This window comes from Perca fluviatilis, chromosome 6, assembly GCF_010015445.1.
Source record: "Perca fluviatilis chromosome 6, GENO_Pfluv_1.0, whole genome shotgun sequence".
NCBI classification, from domain to species: Eukaryota; Metazoa; Chordata; class Actinopteri; order Perciformes; family Percidae; genus Perca; species Perca fluviatilis.
In genome coordinates, this window is record NC_053117.1 from 22,122,144 (window position 1) to 22,141,606 (window position 19,463).

The following is a 19,463-nucleotide window of genomic DNA, read 5'->3' on the forward strand; positions in this document are numbered from 1 at the left end:
GCAGCAGAAAATGAGTATTATTGATAACTGTTTAAGTCATGTAGCAAGCAAAAATGGCACACATGCCAGTCCCAGCCTATCAAATCCTAGGATTTTTGGCTTTTTGTTATTTTATGTCATTGCACATTCAATAGGCCTATTTTGGGTTTTTGGATTGACGCTCAGACAAAACACACAACTTTAAGGCATCACTTTGTATTCTGGTAAATCGTGATAGGTATTAGCCGGCGCACGAAAACTCCTCTTTTTGATGTTATGCCGCAGGAGCAGCTGAGGTGGCAGGATGCTGGTACCACCGTAATTTACTAAATGAGCATCGTGCTTTATTGAAGTCTTGAAGAAGACTTGAATCTAGTGATTGAGACCATCAACTCATAATGAAAAAGTTTACTGAGTATAAATCAAGTGGTAAGTAGGGTCATTTCCACATAGATATATTCTATGGAATCAGACTTCTTTTTGCAACCAGTAGAGTCACCCCTGCTGCAAATTAGATAGAATGCAGGTTTAAGGTAGCCTGGATGCCAGCCGAACCTAGCCCCGCCCACAACAGTCGAGGTCACAGTCTGACTAGAATCTGAGTAAAAAAAAATAAGCTGCGTAATGGTCGCGCGTTGCATACATCCATGGTTGCAACTGCACCTATTCAAAGCCCGTCTAATTTGGCCTATTCAAAACAAGCAGCGAAATTGCACTTCTTCTTTGCCCTTTTTTCATCGATAGGTCTCCCTAGTGGTGGAACAGGCATTAAAGTATTCACCATAGACTGTAAAAATATTGACAGTGGATTAGGGGCGTTTCTATATCCATTTATAGCTAAATGTGGGCGTGGAAATCGGACGTGCACATTGCGTAGCTGACCTGAAGTAACGTTAAATGCATCTGGCTGGCCGGGCTTGCCCCAGGTGTGTTTTGGCATCTCGTAGTAGCTAATTTCATCTTCTTGCCACAAACGTCAGGACTTTGGGAACAACTTTGAAAGGCTAACGTTATCGCACTTTTACCTTCAGACCAATTGAACCATTTAGCAGCGTGATTCAAATGAAGCAACAGGTGACGTTAAGAGTTAGTACGTTTTCTAGCTACCATGTTTTGTGAAGCTAACTAACTTTACTTCGCCACGCCAGCAGCAACATCATAAGGTGCATTTAAGGAAAGTATGTTAAATCCAACTGCAGCTAGCATTTATTTGGAGGCCTAACGTACCATTACTTCAAAATTGGACCAACGTTACCCGGGTAGAAAAAGAGGACTATATGGACAGGATTGAGTTGAGTTGGACGACTAGCCTAAATACAAGCGGAGTCTTCTGTGCTAAAGATCCTCAAGTCCGGCGGGAAACTGGGCACTTTATTGCCACCATGAAAGACCCTCCCATACCGGTAAGTGAGGCAAGCACAGCCCTGCCTTTCACTAAACTTTCTTTGTGGCTTTCTTTAAGGCTAAATGGCCATCCTTGGATGTCAGTATGAATATAACGTAATTTTGCAACTGTTTATGTGGTTATATTGCTCGAAATGGGTACAGTGTTTGCCTGAATGTTAGTTGCTAGCTGTTTGTAATTATTAGCCTATCGTTGGGCCTACAGACGCATACTGAAGTTTGTACGGTAGCTGTCCACAAAACATGGACTGAGTCTGTGTCAGACGAAACATTTCCCATTTTCATAAATCAGTTGTCAAGTCACGACTCTCCTATTGCCATACGTTCCTCCTCAACGCTGTGGAGTAAGACCTGGACTGATTCCACTGCAGATAGTTTGACTTATCATTGCAGGAAAAGCACAGGCCGTTAATTAATAAGGTGATGGCTCCATTTCATTAGTGAAGGAACATGCACAAGGCTGGAGCTTAAACACCCACAGTAACTCCAGCAGAGCTATCATCATTTATGGTATTAATTGGCGTTTATCATAAGTCAAATTGTCTGCTGTGGTTTTTTGTAGAGTGACGTTGGCCTGTGCAGATTTGTGATGGTTGCTTGTTGGAATCCTTTGCTTTCTTTGTGCTGTAGTATGAATGTTGATCTTCATTAGGTCACTTAATGAATGAATAGGTAAGGAATTCTGTATGTAGGCCTCTTATTTGGATAAAGGGTAAGTCATGCATTGGATACATATATGGCAGGCTATGGTTGATGAAATGTAAAGTGCCAATGAGTTAGGGCTGGGCAATATATCTATTATATCGATATCATGATATGAGACTAAATATCTTAGATTTTGGATATCACAATAAGGCACAAGTGTTGCTTTTTCCTGGTTTTAAAGGCTGCATTAAGGTAAAGTGATGACATTTTCTGATATATTGATATTTAGGTATTTGATAAACAATATCCTGATATTTGATTTTCTCCATATTGCCAAACCTTACAATGAGTGTTGAGATGAATGCATGTAAATCACATTTGTGTCATTTGTTTAATTTTGATTTGAACATAAATTAGTTGTGTAAACATGATCCTGCAGTCATACGCTACTCTCCGTTAAGCGTGAATTATACTGGCCGTTCCCAACCTGGCACGCACCATCGTGACGTCAAAATGACGTAAATCTTGCTGCCGCGCCCGGATTTATAGCGCGCGAGCCGAGGTTGCGCATATCTATTTATTTATTTATTTATTTATTTTAATTGTTCTTTCTTTCAGCGCCGTGACAAAGCGGAAATGGGAAGCATGAACGAGCTCCTGGGCATCCGGATGCCAGGACTCTGAGAGTGACTGAAAGTCTCTTTTGTAAACTTACTGGGTTAAGAGGAATTCTTTTATGGTGAGGCATTGATTTCAATGCTGCTGCCAGTTCTGCTGTTGTTGTTTGTTTGTTTGTTTGTTTGTTTGTTTTTTTTTTTTTCTTCTTCTTCTAGTCCGTAGAAAGAGCAAAGTCGGTAGCCTTTCCTCATTCAGGAGAAGACTGCAACTAGTGTTCACCAGTGCGGGTATAAATAGTTACAGTGATTCCATGACGTCATATTTGCGCTAGAGTCCGGATCAGGCCGAATTTTTCTGTCCGAGCCCGGCCTGCGTCCGACGGAGCCATGACCGAACCTGGCCCGAGCCCGACAGGCATTAAGAAATTTGTGTCAGTCTCATACTAATGACACATGTAGGCTACGTTTTTGTGGGGAAAGCCCGCTTTTATTAAGCAACTGTAGGAAGGCATTCGGAAATGTCAACAGATGAGGCATCAGCGCACACGGGGCAACAAGCGCACGTTAATAAGCTGTTAAAATGTTCAGTGTGTTAACCTTTCCTGCTTGCTTCGCCAGTATAATTCACGGTTTACCGCTCGCTCTGCTCGCAACCACACGGGCACTGACGTCACTCACTTAAGGCATCCTGCCATTCTCGCTCCAACTTATGCTACTCTCGTAAGGTGGTTGCGGTATACCGCGATACACCGCGATACCACAGGAATTTCTTGCTTTTCAACCGGTAAGAAAAAAAATCCATACCGTCCCAGCCCTAGTTAGGACATACCTGCTGGGTACTTAAGTAAGATTGCTGGTGTCAACAAACCACAAATGTCTGAAGAACTGTACTGTTAGTTTTAGATACATATTATGACATAATATGGAACGTAAGCCTAGCAGTGGCATGTGACATTAACTAGTAAAGTCTTGTACTTTTTCTTGTTAAGACTTGACTTCTAGACAGATCAATATTAGTTTTTGAAGCACTACCAGACCACTCTGTCAGACTGTCACTTTTAGCTGTTGGCTTAGTGTGCTGTGCCACGCTTCTGTTATACGCTTCTCTCTTCTCTTGCAAGCCTGGGGTGAAGAGGTGGGGGTGTTTTTGTGGGGGTGTGTGTGTTTGTGTGTCTCAAACTGCTCTCAATTACTTGCCACTTGTGTCTACTTGACTATTCTGGCTCAATTTCAGTTTGGATTTAAACCATTTTTGTCACGGACACCTGCTCATTGATGCCTCTAGTTTCATAGTCTGTGTTTGTGTGAATCCCAGTCATCTCTCTCTGTCACTGTGCCTTTTGTCAAAATCAGTGTGGATGTGTTGGATGCTTTTAGCTTTGTCCCCATCTGTCTCTCACTTGCTCTTCGTCCCTCCATATCTGTCTCTGTCATCCCCCGTCTTTATGTCCCTGAGCAAATCCCTCTTGTTGTCCCTCCGAACTGTCCAAAGCAAACCTTATTATGTTGCATGGCCAAAAGGCTATTACACTGCTCACTTTGCCAAGTCATACTCTCAACACTGCATGCAACCAATCACTTTTGGTACCTACAGAGATTGCACGCACATACGCTCTCCCTGACTGCCCACCTAAAATCACTGTAATTTTTTGTATGACTACTAGCTTGCTGCTCTAAAAAGAATGCGGTAAAATCAGACACAACTCAAGCTAATGCAGGTGCTGAACAGCCCGTTAGTCTATTAAAAACCTTCCTTTTAATAAGAACTTGGAGCAGAGAAGCGTATTCAGAATATGGAGCAGACTTATTGGCATGTGGTGACACTGATAAGCAGCAATGGTGTGGCAGTTTAAGAATGTAGGTGAGCTACAGAGGAGGTGGCAAACTGCTGAGGTTTTGGATTACTGATACATCTTTAAGCTCAAATCAAGGACTTCTGGAAAAAAATATTTTTTCCAGCTTAGCACGCTGTATACAACCTGCTCTTTAGAACTTTGCTCCTATCTTGATGTAAAATTGGTCCGACGATGTTCAACTAGGGTTGTGCCGTCCATTGTGATGGCTGGCCAACATCACGATGGAGAGCCACCATACTTTTTTTTTTTTTTTTCCCTTACGTGCAACCTATTTGTGAAAAAGACAATCGCTTTGAGCAGACTGGATTGGCTGTAGTGATGCATTCTTTCTCTCTCCCTGTCAGTAGCAGCCCTGGACTATTAACGCAAATAAGCATACAGTAGTTGAGAGAGAGAAAAGGCGTTAACGTGGAACACTGTCACACTTTCCTTTCTTCCCTCATTGGACTAAGTTTATGGACACTGTGCATAAATAAGTAAGTCTGATGTCTTGTAGGTACGGGACGATGTTATGCAGGATTTATGAGTTGGCAACAGTAGGCTAATTCACGAGGGTGCTATTTTATGTGTGAGCTAATATTGCGCATCTGTTCATGTGTGCTGTAAGAATTATGTTTCTGTTTATTGAATGCGTTATTCAGTGCAAATATAACAGAGAAAGTAGTTTAATCTCAGGAATGATGGTGTATTAATTAGGTTATTACTGTCGCTCTGTTAAAGGCAAAAGTTCCGCTGTACTGTCGTCGCAGATCACGGACTTCTGATTGAGTCTCGACTTTACAGCGCCGTGAAAGTAGGTCAAATTGTAATTACTGCCCCTACCAGCAGGCGGCAGCATAGCCATGTCCATTTACAGAAGGCACTGCAATGTATGTCTGATCGAACTGTTAGCCCATAGTAGCAGGAAAAAAATATTTATGTAAAGAGATATAGTAAAATAGGAAGTGCTTCCCCCCCCTCCCGACGACGATATCATCGTCCATCACGATGTTTTACTGTAAACATTGTCAACTGCCAATTTAGGGGACATTGCCCAACCCTATGTTCAACACAGGTTACTGTGACCCAGCGGTACTGTAGATATGGTTCAAGCTCCAAGCCCTCCGTCATGAGTACTGCACTTCTTACACTCAAAGACAGCTCGTAACATGTAATTTGTTACATTTCATCACTTATTTAAATATATTTCTTTAATGTAAAGTATGATGTATGTATGAAAATTGATTATGCTTTTTTGCGGGTTTTCAGTTGACATTGCCATTTTTGTTTTTTGGTTTCTGTGAACATTTCAGCCTTTAATTCGCCTCCTTTTTTTTTTTTTTTTCATCTTGCATTTGGTTGGTAGAAAACGGTCTCCTTTCTGTCAAGCCCATCTGCAAGTTCTTGGCTGGGTTTTCTTTCCTGTGTTATGAGATGTGAATGAGAAGCAAGAATTATCATTTAACCCTTAACATCCCTATTATAGACTGTGAGATGATTGCAGTCCTCATGAGTAATTTTGGCTGTTTTACACCTGCAACCTAGCCTGGCTCCGCCCTCCTACGTACTTCTGCTCAATTTTCATTTTCCTTCAGTACTCCGTCTGGGTTTGCTAGGGCAGTAAACGGTCTGCAGTTTTGTTGGAGTCACGGTAATGCCGAGGAAGTGGTTTCAAGTGTAGTTACAGTTTTTGAAAACTTGAAGCAGACAGACGATATGATATTAATGGCGAGCCGAAAGCGGTCGCTGTGCTGTTGACGTTACACTTCCTCTTAGACAAGCAGGCACAACAGTGGTTTTTCTGCCCTGATGAATGACTGACAGGCTGAGCTTGCAAGGCAACTTTATTAATGTTACTCTGAGTGAGCAGTTTTACCAGAGTTTTACCAGAACTGTTTTGATTTACAATTTTTAAGGTGGAAAAAAAAGCATATATATATATATATATATATATATATATATATATATATATATATATATATATATACATACACACACACATACACACACATAACAGGTTTGTAGCAACACTGCCACCCACAAAATTAGTGCTGGAGGCTTTATGTCTTGCTTAAGCGCACTCACCAGCAGTGTAGCTTTCTCACCAATCCTCCACCACCCTCTGCACACGCTTCAGGATGGTTTGCATGGGTATTCACATTTGTTGTCCCTGTTAATGGGCCGAGTATTCTTCCATTTTCCCTTTCTGGCCCTGTGAATGGGTTTTATAATCTAGGTCGATGTCTTCATACAAAGGCGCTGTTTGACCGTCTACTACTCTGCTGCTGCCAATACAGAGGAACACATAATGTTCATGACATTTTTAAAATTGGCTTTTTTGTGTTCTGAACTAGGCAGTTGGCGTAACAGTTGGCATAGTTCTATGTGAATGTACTCTACGGTGCTCATGTTGCCCACTCAGTGTCTCTCTGCTCTTTGATACTGGACTACTATGTGTAGAACCCATGACAAATTTAGCCTGGGCTTTTACAGGAAGCAGATGGTAGGGTATTATGTTGACGATACTGTTAGCCATTGATGACTCTCTGATGTTTTTCTTCTCCACCGAGACTCAAAATATTAAACGGTGTTCCTTTTTTGGCTTGTAAGAGGAAATTGCAAGACTGAAGAGCTTAATTTCGCTACTATTCTATTTTAATTTCTTTCTCTCACCCTCTCTCCTTCAGCCCCCTAGCTCTCTCTTGCTCCTGTTGCTGGCATAATACGAACCTGTCAATGTATGGTCCAACAGACCTTACTTTTTCTGCAGTTATTGTGCCATTTCCATCTGCAGGAACTTTTAGACGGAAGAGAACATTGGATTGTTGATTTGAGAGAATAACCCCGGTGCAACTCAAATCAACATCATCTCTACCTTTTCTTCAGGATTCGTACGGGTGCTTGAAATCCTTAAATGCTTGAATTTTTATGTTGTGTTTTCAAGGTTTGAAAAGTGCTTGAATTTTGGATAAAATGCTTGAAATTGTAGCTGTATTTCTTTCACAACAAATCTGACTGAATAGTTTTATTAAATGGAGAAATAAAATGTTGGAGAGCCTAAAATTAAACTTGTGCATGTGTGACTACAATCTGCCACCACGCCAAGACCCGCCCTAGGAAGCAGAGATGGGGACTCGAGTCTGAGATTCGGACTCGAGTCGCACTTAAGTCGCACAAACAGCTGACTTCAGACTTGACTCGGCCCAAAAGACTTAAGACTTGACTTGCGACTCGACCCAAAAGACTTCAGACTCGAGCTTTGAGACTCGTCAACAGGTTTTCATGCAATTATTGCTTTTTAAATTCATGTATTTCTATTTTCTTTTATTGGCGCGTATACGTTTGGGAAACGTATGACGAGTTGTATGTCCCCTGTCCTTTGCCATAATGTGCAACGTAACGCATGTGTTATGCCTTATGTGCGCGCACTCGCATAAAAAAAAAAGAAAAAAAAAATACATTGACGATGGCAACACAAAGTCCTCCCGGAGTTGTGCCTTTTGTCATTAGTTTTCATTAACTGCGTAAACGGTGGCAGTAAGCCAACTGCTACATGCAAGGTGTGTGGCACCAAGATAAATGATGCCGGATCAACAACGTCAGACTTCATCAGGCATCTCCAAACACACCTAAATAGGTCAGTCACTCACGCGTTAATGTGAAAGAGACGTTACATTTAGCATATATCGTCACAGGTAACGAGCTAACAATCACAAAGTGTTGTGCTAATGCTGGGAACAGGCAAATTATATCTTTATAGTTAGTAGTTTCTGTAGTGATGCACCGATGTGAAAATTGTGGCCGATACCGATAACAGATATTAATATTGCTGTTATGGCCGATACCGATATTTACAGATGTCGATATCTCTGTACAGAAAACACATTTTTATGATAATCAAATAATGAACTATTTACCAAAACGCATTTTTACTTTTGTGATATATTTTAAGAAATCACTGATATTGGGCTCCTTTACCTGTAATATAATATAATATGATTGTCATCAGATTTTCAGAAGAAAAAATAAATATTTATATAAAAATAAATTTTTAAAAAGGATATAAGTGTGTCCTGAATTCACACTATGAATAAGCCAACCAGCCAAGAGTATTCACAATAAACACCTAACTCACTTGAGTCACTGTATTCTGTGAACATTGTACAACAGTTCAAAACTTTAAAGTACAGTAGTAGGCCTTAAATGGCCAAAGCCAAAAGTATTGAAAAATGTGAAAATGGAGCCAGAACAAACTGGACTGAACAGACACTGGCTTTAACAGTCTTCTGAACTGTAAGTACAGTAACTGCCAAGTACTTTAGGGTTAGGCCTAACCCTCAAAATTATAGAAATTGGTGCCTTCTAGGCTGAGATAAGCCAGAAAATGTCTTTTTGGCTCATATGGATGAAAGACACCAAATCCCAGAATGCACTTGCTTCGCTGCTTATGGTGCGTTCTTTTTGTCCACCGAAGTTGTTTTACGAGTTGTTTTCCGGAGTTACGACCCGGAAGTTGCAAAAAGAACGCCCCCGAGGTCGTATTTACGACTCGTCAAGTCGTCTGAACTCAGAGGACCCCGAGCTCACTTTCAAAGATGGCTACGTCGTGCATCACACGCAGTAAACATTGTGGTTATCTACAATTTTAAGCACTTTTGTCTTTGTTGTAACCAAATTAAGAAGTCGTACACTGTTACGCCCCAGTCTAGGGGTGCCTAGGACGCAACATAAAAAGGTCCCATCTTCCCCGTCTCCCAAGTAGCCACAAACAATTCCGTGATTAGATTAACAAAGGTATTTATTTTACATAGAAAAATATATGTATGTACCAAATGTATAAAGCTTCAGGGTGGCCTACCATAAAAGTAACAAACAAAACAATCCTAACTGAGAGATAAGCAACTAACCTAACAAACAAATGGGCAAAACAAAAGACAAAAGACTTACCTCCCTAACTAACAAAAACATGAGAAAACAAGCTCAACACATCTGGAGGTCCACCCTTACTAAACAAACGAAAATTAATATCCAATCTAAACCAAAAAGCACAAAAGGAGTGGCCGGTTGGGAGATTAGGAGGATGAGGAAGTGCCTGCTGCCCACCAGACGCCGCCATCTTGGCTCCTTATAAACGGGTTGCTTCCCCAGCTGGAGCCAATCACAGGGTCGGACCTGAACTCCTCCTCCAATCCACGGATGGCTATGGCACACCTTCATTTGCATATATAATTAGAACAAAAGAGAAAAACACAGGGCACCCACAGCACACACACAGCAGACCATACACAAATATGACCACAGTCATAACATACACATAGCGCTGTATACTGCTACCTATAGGCACGTCGCTACAGTCTTATTAGGAGTTAAATACCGCCTAATTAGTTATTTTGTAGCTTGTGCAGCTGAAATTGGCTAGAGACGCTCGGTTGCTATATGACAACAATGGCTTTAAGCCGAGTCTTGAGCAGAAAGCAGAGCAGTAGCTTAACGTTAATCAAAACGTAATTTTCATGTATCAAACTGGGAAAATATGTGTGTAATATGTCAATAACTGGGTGAATAGAATCCTAAATGTTACTAAAAATGTTACAAAAATCCATCTTTTCTCCGACTCGTAGTATTGTGTGACAAAAAGAATGCAACAACCCGCGGTTATTCGTTTTTCGACACGGATGTGACGTCACGCTCGAGCTACTAGTCGCGATTACAAGACAAAAAGAACGCACCAGTAGACTCCACTCCCAAGCCATGCCTACAGTTTACAGACCGACAGTGAGGCAGCATTCAACTCAACCCAAATGTGTTTTATTGTCATTTCAACCATATACACGAAACATTTCAACGTGGCTCTAATGGTTACACATTTAAAATATATAAAAACGACCTACGAAACAGGTGTTTACAGTCCACCAAGCGCTAATGCTAGTATGCGTTAGCTGAACTTTACGTGTGTGTGCGCAATAACTAAATGTAGCCGATTATAAACACAGTTGTAAATTTGCGTGAAATGTATAATGGTCGGCATTTACTAGTCACAATCTAACCATCGAAAAGTGGTGTACTAATGCTGGGAACAGGCAAATTGTATCTTTATAGTTGTATCCATATGATGTGACAGACATGGGTTAATATTTCACCAAGTCTGAGGGCTAGGGGGATGTGTTAAGTAGACCCCATAAAGTTATCTCACAACTGATTTTAATACTGTACTGTCTGGACATGCTTTGAATTCATAAGATTTATGGGCCAGATCAGAGACTTGACTTGAACGTGCCCCTCAAAGACTTGAGACTTGACTTGGACTTCCAAAAAATGACTTGTGAACATCTCTGCTAGGAAGCAGCTCGATTGGTTGGGGTTAGGCATTTCACCTCGAGAGGTTAAGGTTAGGATAGCCGATTGGTCAGTGGATAGGACCTGAACAAATGGGGTTACGTTACCTTGCGTAAGCATCGTGGACACCTGGCCAAAAATGCTATTGAAGGGCGGGTCTTGGCGTGGCCATAGTGGGATTCGTAATATCAGCAGGTTGTCGTTTCAATGAACGTTAGCTGGAAGATGAAAAATACAAATTATGGATTAAACAGGGACAAACTCTCTTGTAAAGTCTGCAAAAAAGACGTGCAGATTTTCACAATGGGCGAGTCTGCACTCTCGAGTCACTTGAAGTAAGTTTAAAGTAAGCCAACTGAAGTAGCCTGCTGTACGTTAGCGTCAGTTAGCGCCTATTTGTTTACGCTAGTAACTTCTAGCTAGGAATTTGCAGGTTAAGTGACTGAGAGTACTTGGTGTGATAATGTAATGTTAGTATTGCATGTCAGTTATGGCACGTTCCTTTGTGGAATATGCAGTGAACATAGCCAAAGTTGCATCACTGTAACCTAACTACCCTCAAATTAAAACCTGCAAACGTTAGCCCAGTGCATAACAACAATCCTTGATTGCTGAACAGAAATTGTGTCAGATGGAGTGTCATACAAGTAGCCTACTGTAAGGTTGAGGATGGCCTTATGCAATATTTACACTGCTCTATTCCAGTACATATATGTATATGTCTTGGCAATGAAATACACAATTTTTTTTTTACACATTTATCAGGCAGGTACCTGTGCACTCAGTCTTGTCAGTCTTCTGGGTTAAAATGGAATTACAGGTTCTTGTTGTCTGAGATTTTTTTCAAACCTTGTCTATATCAACAATGTGTCCCAAAGGCCTGTCAATTATTTCTGTTCACATCCTGTGTCTTAATATTTTAGCCCTTGAAATTACTTCAGTTTTACAGCCTGAAAATCACATTATCTAGGAAGCAATATTTGGACATTAATTCATAGGCAGCCCAAACTTTGTAGGGTGGAAGACGCACATGTCAATATGACTGCATGCCCTAGATTTTGAAAAAAGTGTGAAAAGACTGACATTAAGGGTAGCATAAACTTTGAGCAAAATCTAATGGGGTGTTTTCCTGGATTTTGACCCGGAATGACCCAACTGCATGTAATTTTGCTCAAATCCTCCCACTCAGTGCTCCTCTCCATAGCTGTCTTACTGTAGGTTATGAACCATGAAGAGGTGATAATTCAGGGTCTGAAGTGAACCTGTCGAGTGATTTTTGTTTGGGGTAATTGTTTTTACATTGACTCAGGCAGGTTAGATAGCAAGCAAAGTCTACATTTTGAAAAATAAAACTTGTTTTGCTTAAATATCTGATCCTTCTGCTATTACGAAACACAATTTTGGCGGTTTTATTGAGTTATGTCTTTTAATGTGACAAAAAGACTAAATAAAAATGTTGACTATGTATTGGTATATATTTTACGGTGGTGTAAGGTGCAGGAAAAAACTTTGAAATGGACCTTGACAGTGCTTGAAAAGTGCTTGAATTTGACCTCGGAGAAGGTGTACGAACTCAGTTTCTTCCTTTTCAGCCTTTTAAAAAAAAAAAAAAAAAAGCCGTAAATCCTACCCCTTCCCCCCCACCGGAGAAAATTTTGAAGACTTCAGAGTAAATGTCCACCATTCAGTATATTTTCAGAATAAACCATTAAAGACAACTACTCAACACTCTGGCCCGGTTATGTTTTGAAATAAACTTTACATGCTTTTGATCATTTGAATCAAGAAGTGAGAGTCTGGATACATCAAAAACATGTGAGAAAAATCTGGAGGACTGAAGAAATAATGTCAATCAATAGCTGTAATTAATCCATCTAATAAAGCCGTGCATGTCTTTGAAATATCTCATGAGCCTTCATCAAATCTACTTCACACTTGGTTTCCTGGATACCCAATGAACTTGGGGTTTGGATTTTGGAGCAATTTGGACAGCATTGGATATAATAAAACAAAACGGCCGAAAAATAAACTACTACGCAGCAAGCTATTGACACGCTCTGGACAGCAGCGGAGATGGGGGAGGTTTACCGGCTTGGACTGCGGTTCACTTTTTGCTGCTTCAAACGTAACCTGATTGCTGGATATACCAAGCAAACTTTTCTTCACTTTCCTGGAGCACGAGCGGATAACTAACAGGAATAATCGCAACTGTTTTGTTAAATAAGGTTGGGGGGGAAGGCGCTACATAACGCTGGCTTATCCCTGTCTATTATTTCGCTAAGAGCAAACTCCATTAAAAAGCCATTTGCCAACACTAAATATCAAACAAAAGCCAGACACTATATGGTATTAAGTGGCTGTGAGCTGTACATTCATCACTTCTAAACAGAGGCAGAACATAACCTAATCTTGGAGCTTCGATCCTCCGCAGCACCGTGCAATGTGAAACTATCTTGGAGCTGACCGGGCATACACAGCTGTTTTCATCGGACTCTCTCTGGGTCCGGTTAATTAAGTGTGCTGCTAACTTATAACACTAATAACATTACTGTGTGTGTTTTTTTTTTTTTTTTTTTTTTTTTTTTTTTTTTTTTTTTTTTTTGTGTGTGTGTGTGTGTGTGTGTGTGTGTGTGTGTGTGTGTGTGTGTGTGTGTGTGTGTGTGTGTGTGTGTGTGTGTGTGTGTGTGTGTGTGTGTGTTATCTGCTAATGTGAACGTCACCGCTCATTATACACAGTTTAACAACAAAACTAAACCAGGGCTCCAGACTAACTTTTTTTCACTAGGAGCACAGTGGCCCCCTACTGAAAACTTTAGGTGCGCAACCAGAAAATTTAGGGGCACACACCGTACATCAACATGCTAACCAAATATTCACATTACTACTAATTTCCACTGTATTACTAATAAATACTTTGATAATAGATGCAGAAATTGCAATGTGCTGTTTCAAATTGAGCGTCACGTTTGAAGATGCAACATAGAAGGCAGCATTGCTGCAATGACAGTAAACAACCTAGTCTACAATTACAATGAATTCACCTTAAAATTAAGCATGCATTGTTTAGGCTACTACCCTTAGGGTTGGGTACCTTTCGCATCTGAATCAATATTGGTACAGATACCTGAAATTATGTTCCAGTACCGAATGGTAAATTTTTTTCGGTACTTTCCCTCTGTAATTACAAAACAATTATTTCAGTTGTAAAAATAATTCCAAACCTATTTATCCTATGTACTTAGAACATTGTTATTTTATTAGAATGTTAGTCTAAAGAAATTAAATAAAAATAAAGCCCATCCCTCTCTCCTCCCAAACCCATCCCTACAACCTATTAAATTGAGTAATTATTAATTTCTTACTCACTAACTTTTTTAGCCTGTTGTATTTTCATCATGACTGTTTTTAATTGCTCTTTAATGTTTCATGTAAAGCACTTTGAATTGCCTTGTTGCTGAAAGGAGCTGTAGAAATAAAGTTGCCTTGCCTAGTCAGTCACCAGAGCACAGTTGCACACTGTTGTGCCTGCTGCTTGTCTCAGAGGAAGTGTAACATACACAGCACCGTGACTGTTTTTAATGGTGCGTTCTTTTTGTCCACCGAAGTCGATCTACGAGTCGTTTTTCGGAGTTACGAACCAGAAGTTGCAAAAAGAACGCCCCCGAGGTCGTATATACGACTCGTCAAGTTGTCTGAGCTCAGAGGCCCCCAAGTTTGTTTCTCGTTTTTCGACACAGATGTGACGTCACACTCGAGCTACTAGTCGCAATTACAAGACAAAAAGAATGCACCATAATATCATATAGCAGCAAACGCTGTCTGCGTGAAGTTTTTAAAAACTGTAACCATACTTGAAACCACTTTATCGGCATCACTCACTGTGACTTTAACAAAACAGCCAACGTCGTTTGCGCCGATCGCAACTCTGCGAGTGTTTGTGTTGGAGCACCGCTCTCTGTCAATTTTCAGAGAGGACAGATAAGCTTGCGCTTACGCACCTACGTTTCGACATTTTAACGTGTAAAAAAAAAAAAAAGGGGGGGACCAATTTACTGGTCACACGTGCGACTGGATGTCAAATTCAGTCGCACACTCTCAAATGTAAACGCTGAGTGAACATTACTATCTACATTTTTCATGTTGGTTTTGAGCAGTATGCACCCCCACTAACCTGGAAAACTGTTTTAAAACAGTAACGTTAATACAGCGTGTCGGAGGAATAGAGCGTTCTCCTGCAACGGGAGTCAGAGACAGAGGGGCCGTCACAGCAGCGTTAGCTAACGTTAGCTTCTTGTCTCATCTGGGGTCTGATAAACTGTAAATTCATCAAAGTCAGCGTGCCCAACACTATTTTCCAATAAACTGTAGCTGTCAAATTTCACGGGACCCGCGTGAGTGCGGATTTCATGTCGTGGCTTTCGTCGAGGTTTATCACTTATTGAGTGAAGTAGTACTTGCACTGTTGTTTATTTGGTTGCCATGACTTCGCGAGTGATGACGTCCTGTCACTGTTCCAGTTGCTCTGCTCACCCTAGGGGAGAGAGAGCGAATGACAGTTTGCTTGAGTTCAGTAGAGCAGACGGCTCTACGACTTTATCATTTTTAATAAACAGCCGAAGGAACGGTGGTGCGTGGTGTACATAGCGGAAACCCTGTTGTGCGTCTGCCCTATTTCTGATACCGTGGCACTGGAAATTTTACCGTGGCGCACCGCCACTATGCTATCAACATAGAGGAAACACTGCAACTGCATGGGGGAGGGGTGGGGGCTGTGCGCGCTCACGGAAGGCTTGTATCATGTGGATGCGCCGACTTGATTAGTATTCATTACTTAGAATTCCTCATTGGGGCGACAGAAACCTCGCACTTTAGCTTTAAAGGCCATGTTTTGTACATGGAAAGTGTAAATTCTAGCGTAGTGTGTTTAAACAAAGTGGGCTTTATCTAGCAGTTTTGATCACATTACCCAAAGTCTGTCCAGTTGCTATAGTCAAAGTGCCTCTGTCTCTCTGAATTTGTAAAACAAAACAAAAGCCACCAGAAATGACTTTTGCTGCACTGTCAACTACTGGGTAATCATTTCTAACCAAAACTTCCTCGAATCCAATATCCATGACCTTCAATTAATCTGTCTCCAAGTGTATAAATACCTTATAATTTTTTTATTCATTTTGTCCATGGTGTACATCTTCTATATATTACTAATGTGATTTTTTTTTTATTTGTTCCCACTGAAAATTTGTGGTGTGCAATGAGCACAGAGAGAATTGGGTGGTGTAGGTGAAATGGACTGAGAAAGCTAGGACATGATGGGATGGGTATTTGAGGACCTAAGGTATGCAACTCACAGTTCTCAAGGACGCACACACGCAATCTCAACTGGCTATCCGGACAGTGTCTTTTTTTTCTTTCTCTACCATTTCCGCTGAGTGGTGAGTCGCGGTGTGAAGCGCGTGTCCGCGCTATTCTCCGACATGCCCTTTCACAATCACTGCTGATAGACGGCTTTTTGTACAGCCCTATTTCTGATACCGTGGCAGCAGAAATTTTGCCGTGGCGGGCATAAAGGAAACACTGAAGAAGAAATGCAACATAAACGAAAACAAACGCTAAATGTAGGAAAATGTGCTACATTAAGATTATGATAATGACTTAGCATTAGGGATACATAGATTTTGATAGGAATGCTTTTCTGTCAGAAATGCATGTGTGCCATTTGGCATTGCAGTTTAACTCCTTGTCAGTGAACGAGCGTTTGTGGTGAATGTAGTGTGTGTACGATAGTCCGTGTGGTGTTGATCTGTGTGTGAGCTGTGTGTGTGTGTGGGGTGATCTGCGGCTGCAGCAGCAATGTCAAGGGACCACCGCAGTGACAGCAGGCTCATTTGCTGCATGATTATCGACGGAGTTGTTGCAACTAAGAGGAAAGGACTCCTACGTACAGGCTTTCACAACACACTCGCACACTATACACAAATACAGATTCTGAACAAGCCGAAGTGTGTGTGTGTGTGTGTGTGTGTGTGTGTGTGTGTGTGTGTGTGTGTGTGTGTGTGTGTGTGTGTGTGTGTGTGTGTGTGTGTGGTGTGTGTGTGTGTGTGTGTGTGTGTGTGTGTGTGTGTGTGTGTGTGTGTGTGTGTGTGTGTGTGTGTGTGTGTGTTTGTGTTTTTTTTTTTTTGTGTGTCTGTGTGTCTGTGTGTGTGTGTGTCTGTTCGAGCCTGAGGTCACAGAGCAGATGACAAAGAAAGAGAAATCTTAGTCTATACTAACAGTCCAGCACTGCAACTGTAAAGACAACTTGTTCAAAATGAATCAAAGAAATATTTATTCCTCCTTATGTGTATTTGCTTTCAAGCTGCTTTAAAAATGCTTTTTTTGGGAGGGGAATGTTCTTGCAGGAATGTGGAGCATAAAAACTGAACGCTGCTTCCACCTGTTTAGTTCTGACTCTGGGGACAACAAGTAGACCTGTCCCAGACGACCTGAGAGGTCTGGGTGGGTCATAGTGTAGTAGCAGATCAGAAATGTATTTTGGCCCTAAACCGTTTAGTGTACTCCTAGTTATAAAATTAAGTCTCACTGTCTCCAAAAATGGTCGCAAGTTGTGACTAAATTGCTGCAGTCTGGAGTGCTGCAAACACCTGATGTGTGGTCTCAGCCCAGCCTCTCTCTCTGCTACATCCATGTTCCTGGCATAGTCTTTAACAGCGGCTGATTTGATTTTTTTCAAGCTGCCATTCGTTAACAGAAAATATCAGCCCTTAAGCAATATTTTGGCAAGTTTGTGACTCTGGAGAACAAAACTGATAATGTGTGCTGTGATGGTTATGTATCTTTGTCCGAGTAGTCCAGCTGTCTATGGTTATTGCCCTCTGTAGGGCTTTCTTTTTTCCTTTTCCAATGTTTTTTTTTTTTTTTCTTTTTTCATTTTTAACCGCAGTTACAATTTTATAACTAACATCTTCCAGATGAGAGCTATAGTCCTTTTTGCCTATAGTATAAATCAATACATTTATATTCTTGGGGTTTCAGATTTATTGGATACAGGTGCAGCAAAATCATCTCAAGTGGAATGTTCACAGACAAGATGAACATAGTTTAATTGATCACCTCCCTCCAGAATGTTTGTTTTAATTTCGTCACACTCCCAGACACATTGCTGGAGGGCTTACTTAACCTTTATCTTCATATCCTTACATGGCAGTAAATCCAGATTTGCTGAAGTGTGTATCCGTTGGAATGATATTTGGGCTCCAGCTGGTTGACACGTTTTCACAATCCTTCGTCCTTGACTACCGAAAACAGCCTCATGTCTTTTGCAATAAAATGCTGATGCTTTGTGTTTCTCTTGTACTGTCGTGATGCCAGAAGTGCATGGCAAATGACTCTTTAGAGGGTAATTTCGTTTTTTCCAACTTCCATTTCCCCATGCATTTGTGTCCAATAGACTGATGTGACCAAAAATCTTTGTATTGAGCAAGATCGCAGTGACAGGCCTGCGTGAACCAAGCTGACCAAGCCTAATGGGTCAATTGGCCCCCTCAATGTTTGTTCATTAAAAGTGATAATTTTTGCCACTGACAGGCTCAGATTGTTATTAAGTGTCTGACAACATTATCGATCTGACGAAGTGAGAAAACCCAAAAGTATTGGTGCAGGCACCGTTTAGTTACCGCTTATGGTGTTTTTCCATTCCATGTTACCTGCTCAACTCGCCTTGTTTGGTTTTCCATTATGAAAAAAAAGTCCCTGTTACCTGCCAACAGGTACTTTTATTATTTATTTTTTTTAGTATCACCTCTGTGGAGGTTCCAAGCGAGCTGAGGTGATACCAAAAGGTGACATGAAAACCTGCAGACTACTGATTGGTCGGAGAGAATCGTCACTAATAACTGCGTCATCGTTGCTAGCGACAGACGGGAGAGTCCTGAACAAACCCGCCATTTTTTAATTCTTTAGCCAGCTGTGTTTTTTTTTTTTTTTTTTTTGGGAATCAAAAACAACACACCTTCGACATTCTGTGTGTGTTGCGTTGGGTCATGGCAGTTTCCTGCGGCGTCGGTATGACGACCAGACACACTCGCCCTAATGCATGAGGCGGTACTAAATCTGCAATGGAGGACGGGGCACTGCGGTCGGGCCGAGTAGAGCTGGTACTAGCAGTGGGTAAGCGCCCTAAGTCATCGCTTGGTCACCGGCACGGTTTTAAAAATATTGTTGTAGCACAGGTATCACACATAACCCAAACGATACCCAACCCTAGTGAACATCAGGGTCAACAACAGAGTGGGGATTTCGGTAGACCGAGAAGCTGACAGACAGCGAGCCAAACGGAGTAACAGAAGGGCCTGAGCAAAACAGCCTGCTTTCAATCTAGGGTAATGATAGCAGTGCTACCACCACAGAAATCCATTATGGATTAATGGATTGGAAAGTTCACATAGCGTTGCTGCAAAGTCACAGGGGTACACTGTCGCAATGTGGAGTTGAGATAGTTAGTAAAAGTTTAAAACAATTGGGGATTTGCTGTCAAGACGGATTTGATAATTGTAGATCCAAATCTGTGCCAAAAAGAGAAAAAATGGAAGGAAAATTTATAATGGAAAAAAGAGGTTATATAACAAGTCCGTCTGTACAATATCTTGTT

The 19,463-nt window shown here is 41.2% G+C and overlaps 1 protein-coding gene across 3 annotated transcripts in view; it reads left to right on the forward strand.

Annotated features, from left to right (window-relative positions):
* The first annotated feature begins 891 nt into the window (after positions 1-891).
* Positions 892-19,463, forward strand: part of grid2 (glutamate receptor, ionotropic, delta 2) — a 631,716-nt gene continuing 613,144 nt past the window's right edge. For all 3 annotated transcript variants that reach the window (XM_039803350.1, XM_039803353.1, XM_039803352.1), the window contains exon 1: positions 892-1,382. In XM_039803350.1, coding sequence (XP_039659284.1) covers positions 1,257-1,382 — 126 coding nt within the window. In that variant the 5' untranslated portion in view covers positions 892-1,256. The remainder of the gene's footprint in view (positions 1,383-19,463) is intronic.